Source organism: Podarcis gaigeae, assembly GCF_964106915.1.
Source record: "Podarcis gaigeae genome assembly, chromosome: 2".
NCBI lineage: Eukaryota > Metazoa > Chordata > Lepidosauria > Squamata > Lacertidae > Podarcis > Podarcis gaigeae.
Genome location: NC_139679.1, coordinates 79,812,871 through 79,827,484, shown reverse-complemented (window position 1 = coordinate 79,827,484; position 14,614 = coordinate 79,812,871). Strand labels below are relative to the sequence as shown.

Below are 14,614 nucleotides of genomic sequence, written 5' to 3'. Positions count from 1 at the left end.
GGGGTCTGAACCTCAGATTTGTATTTTACTCATTGGAGGGGCAGCTGCCCCTGCCCCCCCCCCCCCGGCTACACGCATGGGGGGCCCACAGGAAGGAAACAAGATCAGAAGGGGGCCATGGTCAGGAAAAGGTTGTGAAACACTAATCTAGAACAAAGTGCAAGAAGAATCCTTGTGGTGAAAGATATGTACTCTCAACTTGTTTTTCATGTGAGTTCTTTAAAGAAGCAAAGGCCAGAGCTAAGCTAGTTTAGAAGTGGCCAGATTCCAGAAATTCACACCTGATATAAGGTCTCATAAAAGGGCATATAAAACCACATCTAAACCTTTGGGAAATTTCATGTGCATATTTGGGTCTGTGATTTGTAACTCTGAGTAATCGCTTTAGAGAAGCATTCGGAAGTTGTCCTAAAGGGTGCTGAAGAGTATAGCCTGTAGCTGTAGTTGCCAGGCTGTGATGATCCTGCAAGTTAAGCAGGGTCATGCTAGGTCATTACACATGTACAGGAGTATTCTGAGACAAAGCTGCCGGAAGTAATGCAGTGATTCAGTTAGCAGCACTCTTCCCTTCTGACTTTAAAGTGAGTTGAATTAGGAACGTCTCTGCTTCCTCTTGGAAGGGTCTACCATTTACGTTGTTACTGATCATCTGTTGCTCCTAAAGATTCAGGAGCTTTCCTGTAAAGGTATGAAATCTTAATCTAGGATCCTGATTAAATGTCAGCTCATGTAATACTTTTCAGTTTTTTCACTATCTTGTGGTGTTGTGTGATAGCATTAAAGAACTGTAGTACTGCTTATAAACATAGCATATACGTTACCTTTGGTAGTATTGCATGTTGCAAAAAGTCTTGACTGGGGCAGATTTGCCAGGTTACTAGTTTTGCATCGTGATTGTATTGTCCTGGCCTTTCCTCTTAGTTGGGAAACACCATAGTTGTGAAACAGTGTGACATCAGTTTTAGAGGATGTTTTTTTCCAGTTGTAATAGCACTTGACAAGAGAGTGCTTGAGCAATCAGCCATTTGATTTTACATTACATTAGAGAAAACATTATCTGTGATTTTCAACATGAGCGAAATGCTTCTAGCTGCTAAAAGCTAACCACCGCCTCTTTGTGTTTTCTCCGATAATTGGTCATGGAAACAGTTGCTCTGAATAGGTAAGAACAAGAAAAAAGAAACAAAATACAGTAAGGCACTGTGTGTGTAGATTCCTATTAACTGTGAGGTATCTGTTGGTTAATTCATTTTAAATGCATAGCTCTTATGTTCTGGTATTTGCTATGGGTATCAAGATTCCTAAAAGCACTGAAACAGATGTTCAGGTGTTTGGTTTTTTGTTGTTGTTCTGAAGAACATGTAAGCGAACATTCACTTGTGGCTCTTAACTTAATTAGTTTAAATTGTGTGTTTATCGGTGACACTCAGAACTCTTTTGGGTGTTGCGTCACCTGTTTTCTGACCCCAAATTGGGGCTGTGATAAAGAAGCAGGTTTGATTCTTAGTGACTTTCATTGAGTTCTCTGGGATAAAGTAAATTCATAGCAACCTCCTTTTCACTCAGGATGTTTGTTCTGCGGTCAGGAACAAGTTCTGCTCTTTGCAAAGTAGTTTCCCGAATTCATTCCTCTTATTTTAGAGAAGTATGGTATCCATTCAATTTTATGGGGATAAAGTAAATAGTTTTTCAGGACAATAAGGGAATCCTACACGGGACTGCAGTAGATCTGTATTTACAGAACATACGAGAATTGCACATACAGCCCACTCGAGGTCCATCAACAACTGCTCCAGCTTAGAACTCATTTCTTTCACAAATGAGCTTGTGGAAACTGCTGGGTTAGTTGATAAGACTTGCTTTACATTTTTTCATGGTAAAACTGTCCCTGTTCCCTGACTTGTTCATACTGGAATACTAGTGTGCCACACACGATATGTCAGTTGACCAGTCAAGAAAAAAAGGGGGGGTGGATAGCTGTCCGATCAAATAATGCCAATTGTTAAAAGGAACAACTTTTGAATAAACCTCAGTTAGAACTCAATAAAATGCTTTAAAAATAGTACATCACTGCTACATGTGCCCAGCCAGATTATAGAATTAATCATAAAACATCCAACCTTGCTGGTGGGAATGCCATTTACCTGGCTCTTTTGTACACATGTGGTGGTTTTATCAAAAAATTATTCCCTTTTAGGAGAAAGTTTTTCAAAATAATAATCTAATAATAATAATAATTAATAAAAAACTAAATAAATATTTTTTTATTTATATCCCGCCCTCCCCAGCCAGAACCAGGCTCATGATGGTGCAATCACTATAACCAGACCCAAATTAGCCCTACTATCATATTTTACTCCTCAGATTAAGAACACAACCAATAAAGACCTCATCCTCCATTTATTAGCCTCAGCTAGATTAGTGCTTTCAAAAAAATAGAGAACTTTAAATACAAATCTTTTTGAAGCCTGGATCTCTCAAGTATGCTACATCATGCTTATAGACTCACACCTTCTGTACGACATGGCATTCTTGTATTGGTTTGGTTAAGACAATTGAACACATTTACACCCTCCATTGACTCATGGAACCTTTTAGAGAGATGCTTTTATTGGGTTGCCTTTCTTGGAATGTCTAAAACTACAACCATCCATTGCTATTTTTCTTTCTTTTCTGTACTACTACTAAGCGCTGCTTTCCTTGTATGGGTATGTTTTGTTACTTTTTTTTTAAAGTCAAATGGTCAACTTTTTTTTTTCTTTGCAAACATTAACTTTGTTAGAACAACATTTTTATTGTTCAGCAGCGGGGGGGGGGTTAGTAGAACAGAAACATTCTTCAATGATCAGTTGGTTTGATGCATATGCTGATTACAAAACAAATTAGTTCAGCTGTTGTGAAACTATGGGCAACATTCAGTGATGTCTGCCTGCATGCATCGCAGGACTTCCAGTTTCCGTTCTCGCTCCTCCAGCTCCACCATGTCCTCTCAAAAACTGCTCCATAGGGTTCCCATGTAGCCATTGTAGGGGGAGAGGAGGAATAACCTCTGTTTCATGAGCAGATATCTGCTTATGCTACATTGGTTCTCACACTATGAAATAAGCTTTTGTTTTTCTAAAACAACAACAACATGGAATTCTTAAATGTAACATTTAACATGATGTAAAGTTTCTGTATATGTGAAATATTCAGAGCTTCTTTTTAAGGAAATTTTTAAAAAGAAGCAAAATTAAGTAACGGCAATGGTGAAGAAGCCTAAGTCCGTTCACACGAATTTGTGCAAAAGAGGTAGCAGGCCAGTCTTTCAAGTCTCACCAGCTTGAATTCCCTTGTTTTTGCATCTGGCAAGACACAGTCACAGGCAACCCTTCCTAGGCAGCGACCTTTGCCTCTTACCACTGAGTGTATTCCTGTTGGGAAATTCCCACAGAGCTAACAAGCAGCCAGTAAGAGAGCAATGCTGTGCCAGTAGTTGTGCACCTAATTGCTGCGAGCCATAGGGCAAGCAGCCTTTGCCCCTGCCTTAATGAAATAAAAAGAGATAAGCTGCCACCTACACATTGCCATTCTTGGCTTCAAATAATAGGTGACAAGCCCGTTGGCAGCTTTCGACCAATATAGCAACTGGCATGTCAAACCCTACTAGTGCACCTTCCTTCTTTTTAAGAAGTGTGTGCAAAGTAAACTGTTGCTTTATTTCTCAAAAAGGACTGAAGTACATGCTGTATGTGAGTGCGTGCAGCCTGGATTACCATTTCTAGGCAAAGTGCTTTTGTGTGAAGGACATTTGTATGGAGAAGCTGCTAGCAAGTTCTTAACCTTCCCTTTGCCCACTGCTTTCTTCCTGTAACTCCCTTCCCAAGCTGATTTTCTTCCTATCAAATCCATAGATGGCACATACAAACACTCAGTCTGAAAGCACGCAGCTTGCATACCCCCCCCCCAATGGTTCCGGTTACCTGTTTTTTGTGTGAGAGCATGGTGGCCATTTTTGGTGCCTCAAGAATACACTTGGGGGGGGGCTATGATCTTGTGCAGGTCATGTGACTCGCATGGCAGTGCGAACCTGGAAGATGCACATCCTGGGTTTACACCTCAACGTGCTGGAGGGTATGAGTTTGAGGTTGGGGAAGTTAAAATGAAAAGCAGCACACTGATACATCTAGGAACTCTTCATATTGTATATTGCCTCCTCTCAATATCGCTTCACTCAGCAGTAATATTTGTATATGTATTGATGTGTAACATGGTGTTGAGCCCCAACTTCCATGGGAGAAAGCAAAACGTTTTACTCCAGGGCACTTATTAGAATGAGGACCTGTGGTATATATTACTTAGGTCTTCTATCGCTGCTAAAATGCACATTTTGCTTTTTTACATAAAAATCTGTGGTGGCTTTAATAAGATAAAATGGGTTTTTTTCCACATGCATGTGATTAACAACCTTCTCTGAATTTATCATTTGCCAGAGTATTAAAAGACCTTAAAAGCAGTCAAAGAAGAATCTAAAGTTTCAGCTAATTGAAAAATATTATAAATTCACGAGTTGGATTGTGTTGAAGTGACAATTTACCCTATTGTTATACAGTGGCTTGTGAATATGAACATACATTTTAAATAGAAAAAGTATGTTTTGTCCAACCTTTAAGTTTTTTGAACAGTTTTTGTAAAAGTCTGCAGTCTTGTACACATGTATTTGGGAGTAAGTCACATTGAACTTGTTTGGATTGACAGTCATAGGAGCAGGCTGCCTCTGCTGTTTCCACAGAGTTTTACTGAGCTGTATTGTATGCTATTTGTTTGCTGATTTCCTACTCACAGTTCTCTTGGCCTATGAATACAGGGACACATAGCTTGGTCAAAACATTCCCACTAGCACTGTATCTTATAGGCATTCATTTTAGGCAGCAGAGAAGAAATTACTGTCAGAATGAACCTAGAAGCAGAATTTACTAACTTTATTTCATTTATATCCTGGTATAATTGCATTGTCTTGATGGTATATTTCAGCACATGAAACATTAAATGCAGCTTAATTAAAGCTTTAAAATGAATTATCAAAAGTACGCAATCTGTGTCAACTAGGAAAAGGATGTTGCTGTGAAGAACTGAAAAGGGTCACAGAGCTGAAAGCTTATGCTTAGCTTCCTACAGATCCTAAATACCAGCAAATTGAATGTTCTGTAGACAAGGATGTCAGCCAGTGTTGCCTCCCACACTGACTGGCTGAGTCCAACAGTGTTGGCTGGTATGAAGGGAAGGATTATTTCACTGTGGAAAATTCACTCTCAGCTGTGTGTACAGGTTACCATCTCTTTTTTGACTTCAGAGAAGCCAAATAATTCTCCTTAATTCTCAGAGTACACTTACCACAAAGATATTCAATGCAATGAATTCAGTGCAAATTGCCAGCTTAAATAACTAGAGGTTGTTTTAATAATATCACAGACCGGGTTAGTTGTAGAGCACAAATGAGCTATACGTGGCAAAAGTATGCCTGAAATAGTTGAAAGTGGCATAGTGACTTAGAGACTGAACTGTCAGTCCCCATTTTCAAATCTCTTCTCTGCTGTGATGTTGTTCTCTCTCAATCACAGTCCTTTCCATCTGCAATAAGTGGGATAATACAGGCTTACATTACAGTGTTGCTATAAGGATTACAACCAGATAATGCATGTGAAATACTTTGGACACTCAAAGTTGCTATCAAATTATTGTTATTGTTATTGCTGAGTTAAAACTTAAATTATGGACTTGCAAAGCATGTTTCGGTTTTTAAACCTACGATTTATTTATTTTGTTGATTTGTTTAATATTGTGGATTTAATTTTAATGGGAACCATTGCTTGCTTTTAAAAATAAAATTACCTGTGGATTTTCTCCTTGCTCTTCTGTGTTGTGAGGTCAGTTCTTCTAGATAGCTGTGTGTGACAGATGTGATTAATTCAAACACCACACTTGCACTAAAAATACGCTATTTAATTCTGTGGGTGTGATACTTAGCGCATACTTATTTGCTACAAGATACTGTTGACGTAAATGCTACCCCCTCCCCTTCTATTAGGGCTGGGAAGTGTTACCCAGCTTTAGTTATTGCAGTACAAATAGTAGCTTGGGCTGTAAATGCTGCAGTTGCATGCTGTGTATGGCAAATGGGGCAGACACATCTTTTAGATAATGGTGTCTCTTTGGCAGGCAAATGGTCCAATAACAGCTTACAGGCTGTTATTAGCTCCTCAACCATTCCACCCATACCCAATCCCTGCTCCACAAAAGGCCATGCTACAGATGTGCTTGGATGGGCAGGCTTCATATGGTAAGAAATGGCTTGCTGGGTTAAGCCAGCACTTCTCCAACACTGATGACTCAGATGCTATGTGAAATTCTAAAGCAGGTCATTCTGGAGAAAACTATCCCTTATTTTTCTCCCCAGTATCTGGTCACTAGAGTTGTGCTGTCTTGGTTGACCATTCGCAGAGAATAGTTACTGCAACACCTACACTCTGTGAAACTGTCTAACCCTTTTTTAAATAAGCCATCTAAGCAAGCAACCATTGAAACCACACTCTGCAATTATTCTGAAAGTTAATTGTGCCAGCCACTATATCACAGCAGCTCAAGATTGCTGGTTTCTGAAGTAACCCTTTATAAAACTTTATTCTGTTTTTATGTATTTTCAACAATATTATTTATTTAGGGTCTCTGGAGGCACTAGCAACAAAGGACTGATACAAAGACATGTAAGATGCATACATCAAGCAATATCCTGTCTTAAGGCTTATCCACACTTGCCTCCCCCCACCCCCACCCCGGCTTTCCAAGCACAGGTCTGCGCTTTAAAGCTCTATTTCTAAGTGCTCACTTTTTTGCCGCAGAGCTTTCCCTTTGAAAACTCATTCTTTAAAGCTGAAGCACAACAAACAACAATTCAGAGTTTCTGTGGATTGTTGTTTGCTCCGATTCAGCTTTAAAGAGTGGGGCTTCACAGGGAAAGCTCCAGCGGGAGGGAGGGCTCTTTGACACAGAATATTAAAATGTGGACTGTGCCTGGAAAGCACAGAGGCAAGGTAAGTTTTCATTATAAATTCTGTATTTTTGTCGTTTAGTCGTGTCTGACACTATAAATACCTTGATAAAATAAACATTAGATTACTGGCCACTAAGGTTCTTTCTTCCAGACTGTTGCCATGAAATCTCTTTTACTGGCTTCACACTCAATTCCAAAAGTTCTCTTATGCAGTTTGGTCTTTAAGCTTTAAGCTGTTCTTGCTAGCCACAAAAAGGAAAACCTATCTTGTAATTCCAAAGTTTTGCTAATAGCTCCAGAAAGGAAAGGGAAACTGCCAAATCCTGATCCTAGGGTTTCAGGACTTTACAGAAAGGAGGTAGCTAGGTGCGCCTCTTGTCTAACCACTAGTTCCTAATTCTACTGAGGATGAAATCATATTTCTTTCACACTATAGACTCCCTTTCTCCATACTGGAGCTCTCCACACTTCACTTCGCTACTGAGCATGTGCATAATTCTTAAAGGTGCATATGCATGTGGGTTACACGTCTTCAAGTGCACCTAAGGTTAATGAGGCTTTTTTTTTTAACCTCTTTCTAGAGATGCCAGGCTCACTGGAATCAAGCCCTGATACAAGGTTTGAGAGCACATAATACTCACCATTGTAGGAGCCATTGGAATAACTTTCTCAAGCACTACTTTTGCCTTATCTACTGGCATGCCAGCATCTTTGTTGGAGAGGGGAGGAGATTTCAGATGTCCACCCATCTCTGTTTTCCTGTGCCAGAGCTCTGCTGCTGCCCCACCTGGATATGCATTGTTTAAAAGGGAGAGACAGTAAATGAACAGGATTAGAAGAGCTGGATAGGTAGAAAGAAGATTATGGATGATGGATTGGTGCAAAAAAAAAAAGTTTTTAAAAGTCTATTTTTATGAACTAGCTTATGTTCTGAGTCAGTCAGGTGTGACCCAGCAGAAAGTTACCATACCTATTCTTTTCTGTTGAACAGCACATCCCTTTGCAATATCATGAACTGCTTTTGAAAATCACCAATTCAAAAGTGATTTGCCATGTGGTATCAGAGGCTGCTATTTGAGAAACATATGTTTAAAGTCATGCAGAAATAGTTGTGTGTTTCTTTGGATAGTGGCCAATATTTTTATCCCTGCATAAGTATCCAAAATACACAATCTTTGGATTATACATTTGTGGCCTTTCCATCTTTATGCCTTTCAGCAATATAAATAATTCTCTCTCTTTTTTGCAACACTTTTACTGACCTTTGATAGCTATACCAAACATTTTGTTGTTTAGTCGTTTAGTCGTGTCCGACTCTTCGTGACCCCATGGACCAGAGAACGCCAGGCACCTCTGTCCTCCACTGCCTCCCGCAGTTTGTTCAAACTCATGCTGGTAACCTCGAAAACACTATCCAACCATCTCGTCCTCTGTCGCCCCCTTCTCCTTGTGCCCTCCATCTTTCCCAACATCAGGGTCTTCTCCAGGGAGTCTTCTCTTCTCATGAGGTGGCCAAAGTATTGGAGCCTCAGCTTCACAATCTGTCCTTCCAGTGAGCACTCAGGGCTGATTTCCTTCAGAATGGAGAGGTTTGATCTTCTTGCAGTCCATGGGACTCTCAAGAGTCTCCTCCAGCACCATAATTCAAAAGCATAACCTTTGCAATTTGACAGAAAGATCCCCTACTCCACAAGTTTCTTTTCAAGTACAATGTGTATTCATATAGTACTACTTTAGTTAATTCTTGGTAACATGGAGGGGAAAATCAATTTGCAGCTGAAGCAAATTTCATAGTATTGGTTAACATACTTTATTGTCACTTAACATACTGTCTAGTTAAAGTACAGAGACTGCGTAATTCCTTACTTAATTGCAGGAAAACAAATACTGTAACTATGACATATAATACTTAAAGAAAAATTGAATACCTCTGAGAATTATTACTTATTATTATGCAGAATGTTGTTTTGTAAAGGCAACTAAACACATAAGCCTGACTTGGACAGTTTGGGATAGATGAAGGCAGAGTTACAAGTTGTTTAACCTTCATTGCCTCACCTGGAATCTGAGGGTAATCTCAACTAAGCTCTTTTTAGATGAGTATTTTTAGTTCTTAAACCTAAGAACCCACACATTTTCATCTAAAAATGAAAAGTTATGAGGAGAGGCGTTTCCACGCACACCCCCAGCCTAATCTCATCTTTACATGCTCCCAGTTATAAACTATATTTTATTCATAGGTGCCTTAAGTTGGAAGATTGCTTACTAAAGCTGAAGTTCAGTTGAAAATCTTGCTGTATACATCTGTTTGCTAAAAGTGCTTTGCAGTCCACGTGACATTATTCTGAAATTCTGGTCTCTTTTTAGGGAGAGATTCATGTGCTTACTGATGGGGGAAATGGGGAATCTCAACTGAGTGCAACCATACGGACATCAGATGTAACATTTACCATAAACTCATCTGGCATCCAGTAACCTTCCTTGCTGTTTCATCTCTTAGAAGAGTCGTATCTTGTTGGGATTTGGCCTTAAACAATTCTCGATTAAAACTCTAGCTGATATATGGTCTTACTGTGATGTGGCTTTGATGGTTTCCTCTCTCTGGCTTTGGCACAAACAGCTGATCTTGTGCATTTGTAAGGAAAAGAAGCTGGCCAATGTTTTTCTTGCTGATCTAAGCCTTTTAGGTAATGCATAGAAGTGGCATTTCATCTGCCTATGGACTCTGAACTCAGTGCCCTCACAAGCAGATTAATTTACTGATAAGACCGTTGCAGCCTTTGAACAAAATAAGCAAAAACAGTTTTCCTGTTTATTCAACCTCTGTCTGCTAAATCAAGAGTGGGCAATCTTTTTTTTCTGCTGAGGGTGCATAGGAGAAGCCAGAGTCTTTTTGTTACTTTTGCCCTCCCTGCCATCCACATTAAATTAGGCCAAGAGGTTGCCCAGTCCACCCTGACATAAACCATGCTTAAGATACTAATGAGAGTATGTCATATCCATGTTGCTTGCAATCTTTTTTTAGCTCATATGGGCAAGATAGACTGGGATCTACCAGTAGATAGCTGGGTATAGTGTCCTCCTCCCTTAATTGTACCGCTGAAATGAAGAAATTGAGCAGGTGCAGTAAACTGGAGTGGAAGGACTGTGAGCTCTGTTTAGTTCTTGCCTGCAAATTCCTGGACTCTGGATTCTTTTGCTCTAAGTGTATGCCTTGCACACCCAATTCTGGCTGGTGGGTAAAAGAGTAGAACCTGCAAGAGTAGATCCTGAAAGCTAGAAGTCTGCCTCTGACAGTCTCTGCCCTCTTTGGTCAAAGGAGTTGATCAACTAATGTGGAGAACGTATGTATCACAGGTTTCAAGCAAAAGTTCTCCTCTGAGAAAGTTGGAATGCATGAACAGTACTCATGCTTAAGTATTGAAAGTAGTCAACTGCATTTAAAAGGAGGTCTTTACTCCAGCCTGTCAGAAATTTGATAGGTTTGCTTCCTACTGGGTGAAATCTGTTGGGAATGCTGGACAGGAAGACTCATTGAATGATAACTCACATGGTTTACCCAGAACTCCCATCTCTCATCTGCTTCAGTTCATGGAAAGCACAATTAATACAATTCCATGTGCTCTGTAGGCTGGGTGACTACTGCAGAGTGTCTAGCTTGATGCCTGCATCAAGCTGAGTTAGTGCCAAATCATGAATGGAAATCATATGTTTCATTTATGTTGGTTTCTGTTTGCTTCTGCTGCTCAAGTGTTTCCTCTCCTTCCTCCGCACTTTCCAAGTTCTGCTATCTCAGAAGTTTCTAAGTATAACAGCTGCTTCCATGGCTGCCATGCTTTCTGTTTCTAGCCACTTCAAGAGAGTTTCATTTCTGGTCACTGACACTGCAGTAGTTTCCTAGAATTGTACTAGCCAAGAGGTCTTAAACCTATTATAAAATCATTGTTAGAAGCAGTAGGACATTTTGAGACGAGTAGAAAACTGTTCAGAATCTTCTAGCATTTGTGTATTTCAGCCTAAAGACTTGGTTCTGGGCATTATAGTAGTTTTGGGCCATCATCGCAGGGAAATATACCAGAGCAAACATTTGGGATTGGTTTGATTAATCAAGCACAGTCTTTGACCCGGAAGTTTGTTTGAACGGACAGTGACTTTTTTGTTAATAGGTTTATGGTTTCCACACAGTGCATTGTTGCACAATGTGTGCATGATCATACAGAAAAGAACCTTGGCTTCCTTCATGACATTTCTAGTAAACTTAAATGACCTGATGTTACTCTACATAAGGGGTTTTTACTTTTTAATAAAACCTTTACCTATGGGGTTACTTTAGCAACCTGATCTTGAAATTCCTAGATCCTTTAAATGCTGAATGCTTTGAAATGCCTGTGTTAAGGAATATTACAGTGACTAGAACACTGAATCTGAAAAGGATTGTTTATGATGCTCTGAAATTATATTTTCTATGATGGGCTACAGTACAACAATGGTGTTGTTCAGAAAGGATTTACATAGTCAAATGGTATTTTGCCAAAAACAGAAAACAGACCACACACTTAGACTTTAATACTTTTCACATTTTGAGAGTAACTGATATTGAGCTTGGTGGTACTTGGTTCATACATAGAATTGGGGTATTAGGCATTTACAGCACCACAAGATAACTTAATTATTCTGAGCAACAGGTTATCTGGATCAGTAGCAAAACAGGGATAAAGAAATTCTACCATGGTTCTCTTCTGTGGCTTACATATATTATAATGCTGCATTTATTATAAATTTGGATCATTGAGACCAGCCCTAAAGCTCATTGCTTCAGCACAGAAGTGTGTATACCCTATCCTACAATTGGCTGCTCCACTGAGATGCCCAAAAGACTTAATTATTGTGTTACATTACAAATATGCAAGCATAAGTGTTTAGCAGGTATTTTGACTCAATATAGCCAATATTTGATAGAAAATTTGTTCATCTGTGTAGAAACCTTAAATATAAAAATAAGGTTTGTGTTATTCTAAGCAAGATCTGTGGGAATCCATAATGTGACATCCATCATAGGAATCCTATTAGAAGAGGTTTGTGCAGAACAACAGAGAAACATATAAAAGCAGACATTTCAAAACCAGCCTCTTGAGATTTTGACTGGTCCTCAGAGTATTTATCAGAGTTACTAAAACATACAAGCAGACACAAAGATTTTTAACCACTTTTTTCTTCTAGTTTTTCTCCTACAATGTTAATGCAACTCTTAATAGCTTGATGAAGGCCCTTACTGATTTCCACTGACTATACAACAGCTGTCTGCAAAGTATGAGAATTCTGGATCAATGATTGAAGGTAGTAATTGAGAAGAGTGCACACACTTCATCTGTCAATTTAAAGGGGAAGAGAGTCTCTGGTGATTTGATGAGCTTCATTAGTTGGTAGACATAACAGACAGCAAATTTGAAATTGATTGTAGATTATTTTGCTGGTTAGGTTAGGTTTGCTTAGATTTTCTTTCAAAATATTTTCGTTCTATCATGGAATGTCAAAGAACAATGTTTGTTCAAACTCATGGAAATGTTTCCTCCATGCAACAGGATCGTATTGGGGAAAATACAAAATGTTTTAGAGAGCAAGCAACTTGGGCACTTAAATGATTCAGTAGGATTTGTGTTTTTTATTTGCACACTACGTGGAGACTTTACTCCTATTTTTGGCAAGTAAGCCATACTTTTAAAATGATCCAATTCCTATGGGGCGAAATGTGAATACAGTGGTACCTCAGGTTAAGAACTTAATTCGTTCTGGAGGTCCGTTCTTAACCTGAAACCGTTCTTAACCTGAGGTACCACTTTAGCTAAAGGGGACTCTTGCTGCTGCCACGCCGCTGCTGCGCTATTTGTGTTCTCATCCTGAAGCAAAGTTCTTAACCCGAGGTACTATTTCTGGGTTAGCGGGGTCTGTAACCTGAAGCGTCTGTAACCCGAGGTACCACCGTATTGCCATAGACAAAATGGGCAAAAGTTTACCATCTGAATGCATTATTAGACATTTCTGGTTTTAGTATCTTTCAAGGGCTTTGGCACATCTTTCAGCTAGAATACATGTCATTTATTTACACTATGTCGTTTATCAAAATTCTCAAGTGCTGTTTCAGCAGCTGCAGAGGAAGCAGAAGCTTGACTCACTGTAGGTAAAACAGTATAATATGCTAGGAACCATTCTGCTTGACCACACTTGTTCATTTTCACTGTACCTATCCCTCCCATTGATGCTAAAATCTAAAATGATGCATTGGCATGGCAAGCCCATTCCAGTAGTCCCTTGGATGCCACGTGTTGTGCCTACTGATACACAGCCTTGATACTGATAACAAAACACGTATCAATTTTCATACATTAGGTTAAAAATGTAATTCTCTTTTTTATTGTTGAACAGGCAAGAGCATGCAAAGAGAATGAGCACCGCGTTAGCCCCTTTCTGGTAAACCTGAAATAAAGAACCTTTGTAAAAGGCCTTCTCTTTCTTTATGGAAATATTGTGTATGGCCCCTTCACATAAGCCAGGTTACTACTGCTGTTGTTGGCTGTTTTAGTATAAACAGGCCCCAGAGTAGGTACAGTCATACCTCGGGTTGAATGTGCTTCAGGTTGAGCGCATTCGAATTGCGCTCCACAGCAACCCAGAACTAATGGAGCGTGTTACTTCCAGGTTTTGCCACATGCGCAGACACTCAAAATGATGTCACGCGCATGTGGGGAAAGGGCAAAACACAACCTGCGCACACACCGTCGCGGCTTGCTTTGAGTTCAGGATGCAAACAGGGCTCCAGAACGGATCCCGTTCGCATCCCGAGGTACCACTGTAATACTGCTTTAGAATCCACATCTTTTGTTCTTGACTCAAGTTCTCGTCATTTGCGTGTTCAGACCCAGAGACCTCCCTCCTAAACAAAGACACATTTGACTCAAATTTTAGTTTTGGTTTTTGGCAGAATTTAGGCCACAACCTTATTGATTACAGAAAAGTGAGTGGTTGCTCTGGTTCGACTAGCTCCCTACACCCTTGCAGGTAGCGCTGACCCAGAGCTCTATCATAGTCAGCCAAGGGTGAAGACCTGAGGAAGGTGAAAAGGCTGGGAGCAGACTCTATTCACTCCCTAGATGCTCCCCTGGACTCAGGCACGGGCACAACCCCTTTTCGGGGTTGGCCAAACCAGGTTGAGTCCCTGGACTCCTTTAATGAAATATCCTTCACATAGGGATGGCGAAACCATTCTCCCATCCCTATCACATGAAACAGTGCCCATCCTCAACCTTACAAGTTGTGTTGAATTGCTACGCAGCAGGCAAAACCCAAATGGCAACAGCCAATTGGCCAAGTGGGAAAATTCCGGCTGTGCCCCTCTCCCAACAACAGACGACACACGACGGCATAGCAAGGTCAATCGCAAAAGGCCCTAAAATTAGGGAGACGTGGGCAGGTGTTTCGATGCACAAGCAGAAAGATGGGGCTCTGGGTCACATGCATGGGTTTATATAGGTCCCTCAATCCGTTTAGACTGCAACCCCATTGGCCAGATTGAAACCCAGCATCGAG

At 40.1% G+C, this 14,614-nt stretch overlaps 1 protein-coding gene and 1 long non-coding RNA gene across 25 annotated transcripts in view; one reads left to right on the top strand and one right to left on the bottom strand.

The window, feature by feature from the left end:
* Nucleotides 1-14,614, top strand: part of IQSEC1 (IQ motif and Sec7 domain ArfGEF 1) — a 315,470-nt gene that overhangs the window by 248,612 nt on the left and 52,244 nt on the right. For 2 of the 24 annotated variants that reach the window (XM_083726919.1, XM_083726905.1), the window contains exon 1: nt 986-1,162. The exons of the other annotated variants lie outside the window; for them this stretch is intronic. In XM_083726919.1, the coding sequence (XP_083583045.1) occupies nt 1,140-1,162 (23 nt within the window). In that variant the 5' untranslated portion in view covers nt 986-1,139. Of the gene's footprint in view, nt 1-985; nt 1,163-14,614 lie in introns of those variants that run through there. 24 annotated transcript variants of the gene reach the window in all.
* LOC310838956 lies at nt 5,262-7,814 on the bottom strand. Its single transcript, XR_014561254.1, has 3 exons — nt 7,672-7,814; nt 5,872-5,924; nt 5,262-5,610 (listed from the first exon to the last, which is right to left on the bottom strand). It is a non-coding gene; the product is annotated as an uncharacterized lncRNA (long non-coding RNA).